Source organism: Nicotiana tabacum, chromosome 16 (assembly GCF_000715075.1).
Source record: "Nicotiana tabacum cultivar K326 chromosome 16, ASM71507v2, whole genome shotgun sequence".
Lineage (NCBI taxonomy): Eukaryota > Viridiplantae > Streptophyta > Magnoliopsida > Solanales > Solanaceae > Nicotiana > Nicotiana tabacum.
In genome coordinates, this window is record NC_134095.1 from 165,980,232 (window position 1) to 165,990,471 (window position 10,240).

The 10,240-nt window shown below is 33.6% G+C and overlaps 1 protein-coding gene across 1 annotated transcript; it reads left to right on the forward strand.

Annotated features, from left to right (window-relative positions):
• The first annotated feature begins 1,525 nt into the window (after positions 1-1,525).
• On the forward strand, positions 1,526-4,745 carry LOC107777425 (uncharacterized). The gene is made up of 2 exons (XM_016597435.2): positions 1,526-3,032; positions 4,063-4,745. Exons 1-2 carry the CDS (start codon positions 1,767-1,769, stop codon positions 4,123-4,125), a joined length of 1,329 nt encoding a protein of 442 aa, XP_016452921.1. The 5' UTR covers positions 1,526-1,766; the 3' UTR covers positions 4,126-4,745.
• Positions 4,746-10,240: the final 5,495 nt, after the last annotated feature.

Here is a 10,240-nt window from a genome sequence, read left to right on the forward strand (position 1 = left end):
ATTTAAGTTATTTGGATTGTATGTAAATAATCTTAAAATTTACACTTTCTAAGTAAATATAAATAATCATTGGATATTAACTACATGAAAAAAAAAATTAATCATTTCTACTATTTTTCTTTTTTGATACTATTCTTGCCGGTGTCATTGGATCCTAAAAATAGTCAGGAAGCAAAATAATAACTCATATTTATGGCAAAATAATCAAATGTTGAGACAATGAATGACTCTTTGGATAAGACTTAACTCTTTTACTGCTACTTAAACTCTATTTGGTGTGTTGATATCTCTTAAAAAATATTTCTTTCTTAAAATTTCAGTTTCTAAAATATTATTTTTTAATAATAATTATTTTGTAATAATGTAATTGAAAATATTATTTTTAATTCAAAACGCATTTTAATTGGCTATCTAAAAATATAAAAAATTCTTTAGCTATTGAATTTTCTTTTACTCTATTTTGATATTTGACATTAACCATGTTAAATATCTAAGTTATTTGAATTATATGTAAATAACCTTAACATTTAAACCTTCTAAATAATTATAGATAATCGTCAGATATTAATTAAGAAACATTACATGAAAAAAGAGTAACATTTTCTCAATTCTCGTAGTGATAATTTTATTTTTACACTATTCTCATAGGTGTCTTTGGAATTGTCTATATATGAACTTTAATTATACTTTTAGTCTTTGGTTGAAGTTATTTCATATTTTTCTTTTGGCTTTATCTAATCAACCTAAATAGGTGCTCACCCGACCACTTAAATTAAAAAAATTGAATGATGTGTAATTTATATATAATTCATATATAATATGTGTATAATCGTGTGTTGTCGGTATATCATCTGTTTATATTAGCTATAAAAAGTAAACAATAAATATGATCGGATAATACGTAAATATTCCATAGAATTTCGGTTTTTTGAGTTTATCCATGATATAACTTCTATTATAATAATTTTAAAATTCTCTACTAATGTTCAAAATATCTTATCTTTTTATTATCTTTGTATTAAAAAGGGTAAAGAGTTTTTTCGAAATAATTTGTTTACATTTTTTTAAAAAATATTTCACGTCATACCAATTTTTTCTTTATATATAAAGTTATCATATACTATTGACATTTATTAGCTTGCCACTTGGCTTAACCATAATGTCAATTATATATGGTAACTTTCTTGCTTTAATATATATATATATATATAGATTTAATTTAAATTTAAATTTTAGAACTTTATCTATAAATTCAAAATTATCTTTAATTACCAGGCTTAGCACGTCAATGGGTGTCACCACGTGTCATTTGTCGTAGCCCCCATTTGTTTAACCAGATTTGTCCATAAAACCTCAAAAGAAAATAGTTAATGTAGGTGACTGTAAATTTAGCAATTAATTTTTGTTTTGTATATGTATATTTACATATTTGAGAATTAAATCAATAAATATAATATAGTTAGCAGATTTTATAGTTAAAAAGAAAACTTTATTTAAGCTAGTCATTATCAAACAAATAGCCATTAACGGGAAAAAAAGCGAGTAATAAAAAAATCAAAGCCACCATCCACTCATTTTCGCCTTTCTTCATCCTTCTTATAAATCCGCCATTTTCAACACTCTTTCAAGCTCTCTCAAATTCCGCCATGAAAATTTCATAAGAAAAACCCATCACTATAAAGCACCGTTTTCACCAAATCTGAGAATTCTTCACTCACATTTGAAACTCCTTTATTTTTCTCTTTTTTTTTGTGAATTTTCCAGATATGGTTTTCCTGGAAAATTCTCATTCTCATGTGTCTTCTACTACCCAAACACGGCCTAATTATTACTACACTCCACCACCTTCCTCTACCAAAGCCCACCGTTCACTTGGCCGGTCCATGCGCACTATTCGGTCCACTCTGTACCAAGCGGAAACTAACTCCGGCCCGGTTTACGAGAATCTCACAGATTCCATTGTCGATTTTCGGCTCAGCGAGCTCGCAAAAAAACCGCCGCCGCCGATTCATAAATCTGACGTGGATTTTCTGGAACTTTCTAGATCTTTCAGTGATTTCTCGGCGTGTAGCAGTGATATCTCCGGCGAGTTGGAACGTCTCGCGCAGGTTCCAATTTCGGATCAGAACTGGAGCTCCGAAACCGAACCTGAACCTTGCGTGGGATTTCTAGAGAGAGATTCGTTTTCAACGGAGATAATAGAGAGTATTGAACCGGAAGATCTTCAGCCGACGGTGAAACTCTGCGTCGACAGTTTAAAGTCACTGTCGGCGGCCGTGAAGAGATCGGCGGCAGCGAAATTGAGGCTCTTAGCAAAGAACCGAGCTGAAAATCGCGCATTAATCGGCGAGTCTGGCGCGGTTCCGGCATTGTTGCCGCTCCTCCGGTGCTCCGATCCGTGGACTCAGGAACACGCCGTAACGGCGCTCCTCAATCTCTCGCTTCACGAGCCGAACAAAACCCTAATTACAAATTCTGGAGCTATAAAATCCCTCATTTACGTTTTAAAAACGGGGACGGAAACGTCCAAGCAAAATGCAGCTTGTGCTCTGTTAAGTTTAGCTTTGATCGATGAAAATAAGCTCTCAATCGGTGCTTGTGGTGCTATTGCGCCGTTAGTTGCTCTGTTAATTAACGGAACAAATCGGGGTAAAAAGGATGCATTAACAACGCTGTATAAGTTGTGTACAGTGAGGTTGAATAAAGAGCGGGCCGTGAATGCGGGTGCTGTGAAGCCGTTAGTGGGGTTAGTGTGTGAGGAGGGTGGAGGGTTAGCCGAGAAGGCTATGGTGGTGTTGAGTAGCTTAGCGGGGATTGAGACGGGGAGAGAAGAGATTATTGAGGAAGGTGGGATTGGTGCACTGGTGGAAGTGATTGAAGATGGAAGTAACAAAGGGAAGGAATTTGCAGTGGTGACGCTTTTGCAGCTGTGTGTTGACAGTGTGTGGAATAGAGGGATTCTTGTTAGGGAAGGAGGGATTCCTCCTCTTGTTGCCTTGTCGCAGAATGGAACTGCTAAAGCTAAGCATAAGGTCAGTTTACTACTGTTTGATGCCATTAGAAGGAAATTCTTATCACAATTGGTTGTGCTTATTGTTTGTTTTCCATAAAGATTGAATCTTGATCAATTACTTGTGCTTGTTGTTTGCCATAAAGAGGAAATCTTGATCAATTACTTGTGCTTATTGTTTGCCATAATGTTTGAACTTTTATCAATTACACTTGTTTTATTGTTTATCCTAAAGAGAAAATTTTGATGAATTAGTTGTGCTTACTGTTTACCATAAAGATGAAGTCTTGTTAATTTGTTTGTGCTTATAACTTACTAAGATTGTATTTTTATTGTTTACTTGTCTTATTATTTACCATAAAGATAGAACTTTTGTAGATTACTTGTGTTAGTTGTTTATTATAAAGTGAGAATTTTTATGGATGGTCTGTCATAAAATAGCCATTGATCATTTCAAATTATAGATAAGTATTATTTGGATATACTTGTTAGACATGAATGGAGCGTAACGGATTTAAAGGAATAATGTAGCAGAATCCAACTAAATTGAGATTGATTAATAGTTGATTGATTGATTCAGGTGTATATTGTATTTGATTGATGCTACCAGCTTATTGATTTAACTAGATAACAAATATTCGGGTCGAACTTCAAATCAAGTTTCCAACATTAATAGTGCAATATATCAGGATTTTGACTTCTAGCCATGGTCATGTCATATGGAGTGTTCCCCTTTTGGATGTAAATTTGGAAGATGAACATGGAAAAGATGGAAAAAAACAGAAAAAGAACTTTGGAAAAGGACCATTATATTTATAGCTGCCATGTGCCTTTAATGAGAAATGCATTTACTTGAATTTGATGGTGTCATATTTGAAAATTGGTGCTTGCAATAATAAATAGATTGAAAGCGGGTCGCAGTGTTGCTTTCCGTGATTATGATGTATAGTGTGCCTATTCATTTTTGGTCCATCAAATGGAAGCTGTAGTTTTCAGATAGTTGCCTTGTTATGGAAAACTCAATCTTAATGGGGCTTGGTTGTTTTTGGCAGGCGGAAACGTTACTCGGATACTTGAGGGAACCAAGACAAGAAGTTTCTACTTCAACTCCTTAGAAAGTTAGCTTAGATGATCTTCTACATTGGCATCGTCTGTTTATAGGAAGTGGTACGAAGAAGTTTGTACAGAGTGGTTACAAATTTAGGAGTTCACGACATATGTCGGGTAATCTAAAAAATAAATATGAAGCTTAAGGAAGCTGACTTATTTAGGTGAATTCTTTAGTAGGTATTACAGAGGAGCTGGGCAGGGATTGTGGGAAGGTTCTCATGTTTCTCTGAATTATTATCTGTTGTATGTTTTGGGGGAGAAGGTTGTTCGCCTAGTTGTTTGGTAAGAATTTGATAATCATCCCTTAGTTTTGTTTAGGAGTTTAGCGTAGGGTCTATCCGAAACAGCCTCTTTACCCTTCCAAGGTAGGGTAAGGCTACGTACATCTTATAGGAATCTTATCCTTCGTAGACCCCACTCGTGGGTATTCGCTGGGTTTGTTGTTGTTGTAGTAGTTTTATTTAGGAGGTCCAAATTTTTCTGAAAGGGTTACTAATTTTCTGATTTTTAGTGTGTAAAAAAGCAACTATTCAGTATGCTTGAGTTTCTTTTTTTCTTGAACAAGAATATACTGTAGTGTATGCTGTAACATATGTGGCCATTAATGAGATATTTCTTGATTTTATGACTGAATTTTGTCAAGCTTTAATGCTTGCTCCAAGATTAGGTTGTTGTCATTTTTACAGCTATTAAATTAGTGTCTACATCTATACAACTAGAGAGCATTAGATGTCTGTCTTTCCCAGTTGGTGTGAATACTACAAGGTGCAGCAACCCCACCTTTCCTTATTAGCATCACTTGTAGCATTTTATTCCTAATATGTATTTATCCCCTGTGTAGAAGGGAGTTTTGGCATAACTGATAAAGTTGCTGCCATGTGACCAGGAGATGACGGGTTCGAGCCGTAGAAACAACCTCTTGCAGAAATGCAGGGTAAGACTGCGTACAATAGACCCTTGTGGTCAGGCCCTTCCCTGAACCCGTACATAGCGAGAGTTTAGTGCACCAGACTGTTCTTTTTTATTTATTGCCTATACATCTTCTCATGTTTGTCTATATTCAATTACATTGTGACTTTTTAGCTGGCAGAGTTGCTTAAGATTTAGTCAATTGAGATGTGTTTAAATGAGTTGGTTAGCCAACAATGTGGTCCTCCAAATTTTGATCCTTCTTATACATTGGTAAGATAATCCAACACTTAATCCAAACTCTATTTGGGCTCCCATTATTAAATTCAGGTGACAGTGAAGTAATGTACACATGGGACCCTGTGGAATAATAGTCACTACTCTCAAAATGTGGCATGATGTGTTTGATAAAGTTCTGAGCCATTAATCATATATATCCAGACGCACAAAAGAGGGCGTTGTGACAGTTGATATTTAATTGCTCTCCACTTTCTTATTGTACCAAATGAGCACTGCATTGCTCAAAGGCATGGTAGGGTCCTTTGAATTATTACTCCTTGGTTGTAAAGGGAGAGGAACTGCTGTGGCTTGGTCCTACCAGAACCGACTTTGTAGCCAATGGCGTATGCAAAATTATGTTAACGGTATGGACTCTTTTTTCTTTTTCTTTTGGGCCATTTGGATTTATGCTCAGTTTTGGGGTCACAGTTGAAGTTATACTCAACAACAACAACCCAGTGTAATTTTACTAGTGGGGTCTGGAGAGGGTTGTGTGTACGCAAACCTTACCCTTACCCTGAGGGGTAGAGAGGTTGTTTCCGAAAGACCCTCAGCTCAAGAGGACGAAAAGAGATAATATATTAATACCATCAATAAAAATCTAGCATCACAAGAACATAGATAAAAAGCAAATAATAACCAGTAGATAAAGCCCGGCACTAAGAGAGAACGAAAGAGTAATGTGAACTCGACATTAACCATTAGCAGTCTAAGACAAAATCCTAACAGATTAGCCTCACTGTAGTGCGTCGTAGAAATATGCACAACTATCTCCTAATCCACGTTGCACAAAAATTTACTAGTCTACCCACTTTAGGATCAATTTCAGACTTATTGGGTCTGAAGTTGAAAAAAATTAGCTTGAAGTGCAATGCAGTTAAGGTCAAATAGGTCTGAAGTGCAAGAATATTTTTATGCACTTAAGGCTAAATAGGTCTGAAGAGAAAAATTGCACTTCAAATGTACTTAACGCCAAATAGGTCTAAAGGGTAACCGATATTTTTATGCACTTAAGATCAAATAGGTCTGAAGTGCAAATTGTCTAGAAACAAAACTTGTTCTTCGAATTTCAACAATCCAATACATGATTTAACATCTAATTATACTCCAAATGAGTTCAAATTTGTAACTTAACTTTCAAATATCATCAAGAACAAACCCCATCATCAATTTGTCAAGATAACAATAAATCTAATAAACTCATTTTGCAATTAGTAAACAATTAAGCGTCACAGCAGGTCACTACTGTAAAACACTATAAACCACCTTAAAACATCTTCACAAATACTATATAAATTCATTGTCACCTTTATTTTCACATAGTAGAAGAAGAAGAAGAAAGAGGAGGAAAAAAAACTGAAGTTATTTGTACTTTGATACTAATTAAAAAAAAAATTTAAAAAATTAATACATGTTAAATAGGAATGACCAACGCCCCGAGAAATATTTACTTTTCGTTTTATCTAATGTGGCGGCACCCGATTCAATTTGGGGATAAGTTCACAAATGACATTTAAAGAAGCTAGTCATGAACTTTTGACCTTTAGGGTATGCAGAACTTTTAAGTATAAAAAGTTTTACCTCATGAGCAAATTTTTTTACTTTTAATCTTGAAAGTTTGCCTGTTCTAAGGTCAAAAAATTAAAGACCACTCCTTATAGTATTTTATTTGTGTCATTTTCCGGTCAATTTGCATGCACCTTTTTTCTATCTTACGGGTACTTGCTATTTTTTAACCGGCACAAGTATTCATCAAAACTTGTGTAACTACGGTGAGATTTGAATCTGAGACCTCATTTTTCTCCTCTTACATCATTGATACTAGTGGGTGCATATAGATTGTGAAGGCTTATTGTCACAATTTGGGTTTTCTGTTAGTTCGGGTATGGAACGGTGGTTTTAGTATTTTTATATTATTTTCAAATGGTGGCTCACATAGTGTATATATGTATACATATTTTTATTAGCAAAATATATTTTACATGGTGTCTTCGCCACTGCTTGTAATACATTCAAGCAGAGGTGGACCCAGGATTTGAGCATTACGGAGGCACCACTTTAAAAATAAAATTAACAAATTATGCATTGTAGGAGCCCTGATTCGGACCTGGGTCATCAAGAGAGTGAAGGTACTTCAAGCCCTTCTACAAACCAGCTCCTCTATCCAGATATTATGATTTTAGGGGGCCGCATAAAATACTTAACGGGTCCTCAATATGTTTATATATAGAGAGAGAGAAGAGAGAGAGAGAGAGAATCTTTTTGCCGAAACCAACGGGTTTCGATAACCTCCACCCAGGGGCGGATTTAGGGGGTGGAAGGCGGTTCACCCGAACCTCCTTCACCGAAAAATTACATTGTATGTATAAGGCAAAATCTGATTTTTACCTCTATATATTATGTTTTGAATCCCCTGACATAGCCCAAAAGCATAGCTTAGTAGTCAATGAGATTTAAAATCTTTGTAAGTTTATTGGTTCAATTTCCACTGGCTACAATTTGTTTTAACTTTTTTTTCGTTTTTGAACCCCTTAACGGAAATCCTGCCTCCGCCACTATCCCCACCCCGACGTAGGTCCAGGGCTAGCCGGAGCCTAAGGCCACTAAGGCAATGGCCTTAGGCCCTCAAAATATTTAGGCCCCAAAATCTATAAATAATATATATAATATTTAATAATTATGCACTATTAATAGAATTTTTAAATTACTTGGTTAAAATAGTTACAACTAAAAGTTTTATACATTTTAAATTGTAGTTACTAGTTATTTTCTGTCTTTAATTCGTCCCAACTTAAATCGGCGTTCTTACGATGTTAGTTTAGAATAATTTTTCTTAATTCTTTGAGTGCCTTCGTAGACATTTTTCAAGATACGTTGATAAGTAACTATTAAAATTCGTCCTTAACTTTGAATGACTCTTGAAACATAGCAGTTATAACTACATTATTATTTGTTTCAGCCTACATTTAGAATTAAAAGTGCTAAGAGAAACTGTATAAGCAGAAGAATACTCTGATTGACAAACTCAATCAGGTAAAAAGTGTTAATTCAATTAACATTATAATTTCTATATCAGTTGCCTCGGTTGAAAAAGTTTTTCAAATTTAAATCAATAAAGTTCAACATGATAACACAAGAGAGATTAAACAAATTGATTAGACATTGACAGTAATTAAAAATAACTATAACTTTTTTAGATTTTGATAAATTATAAGAGTAAAAAAAATTTAAAAAATTTAAATCCTCACTTTTTATTTTCGCCTTAGACCCCATATTATGTCGAGCCGCCCCTGCGTAGGTCCGCCCCTGCATTCAAGTATATACCTGCAGATTGTATATGTATGATTATAATGGCAGCCACCAACCTTGCATTAAATTATCTAGTTTGGTATAATTTGTAACATTGCCGTTTCGATGAGTGCATTTGACAGATTTTAAAATATGAACGCGTTAGCTGTCACAACAAGTTACATCAATTTGTTTTGCTGTTTGGATAATTCTTTAGCAATCTATGAATTTTTTTTGCTCATCCTTTAATCTAGGGAAAAATTAAAAAATAATTATATTTATAAGTAGTCATTCAAAAATAGCAACAGTTTCAAAGTAATTCAAATTTAGCCACTTTTCATGTAAAGATAAATCTGAACAAAAATACTGTTCAAAATTCGGAAAAATATTCAAGAATAATATATTGGAGTTCCAGTATAATATACCGGTCCAGCATAATATACTGGAACTTTCTGCGTGTTGGAATTCCAGCATAATATGCTGGAAGTTCATACACAGGTGCACCGATCTCCAGTATATTATGCTGGAACTTTCTATGTTGCAGCAAAATATTGGCTATTTTTCAATAACTTTGCAAACACTGGCTAATTTTGAATGATCTGTCCGAAAACTGGCTAGCTTGTGCTATTTTTACTTTAATCTAAGGCACCATTTATCCATAAAAAAAAAGTTCCTTTTTTTTTCAAAAATATGTTTGTCCATGAAATTTTGCAAGTTTTTGAAAAAATTTCGAAAATGAGTTTTTCTAAAAATCAAAAGTGGTTTTGATCAAAAGTGGTTTTGACCAATTTTTTCAAAATTTTAAGAAAAACTTTTTCCCTCATTCAGAAAACTCTAATATTTTTTCAAGTGAAATACATGTCCAAACATAATTTTAAATTTCAAATATTATTTTTCAACTTAATTTCAAATACTTTTTTTTAAATTACAATTTTTATGTCCAAATTCCTACTAAATTATTCTCTTTGATTCGTGATAACTGTAAAAAAAAAAAAAAAAAAAAAAAAAAAAAGAAGAAGAAGATTCATAATTGCAAATAGTAAAAGAATATGCATCCAAAAGGTTCTAATTGGGACAGACTTGATTAAACAAAAATATCAATAAACGCCAAAATTTTGCCTTAACTTTTTTCTATAAATAAACATATAGACAGCACCAACTGTTAGAGGTGGACGCATTTATTATCAATTTATCATGTTGTTGGCAAAGATCTGTATATTTTGGAATGATAGTGAATATTATATGCAATTTTTTATTTTGTGATAACTCCTTCAACCGACTAATTTGAGATCGAACTGTAGTATTAGTAGTTGTAAATTTGTAATAAATCATTGGTTATCAACAGCAACAAAAAAACTCGATAATTCATGATAAATAATTAATTATGCATTTTGAATCAAATAACACTAATATTAAAACTTCTATTTCTTTTGAGATACCAAATACGTGAAATATTCTATTTGTAAAACGGCCCGAATAAATTACTTTTTAGTGCCTAAATCCTGGTCTGATAAATATTTCGATATGTTGAAATCGGAAACATGTCTTCCATTTATTTTTCTGATTCTTAAGTTGCTGGCACTGTCTTCCTGACGTATGTGATTGTTACTGTTTCATTGCCTCTTTTTCATCTTCTGGCGAGGG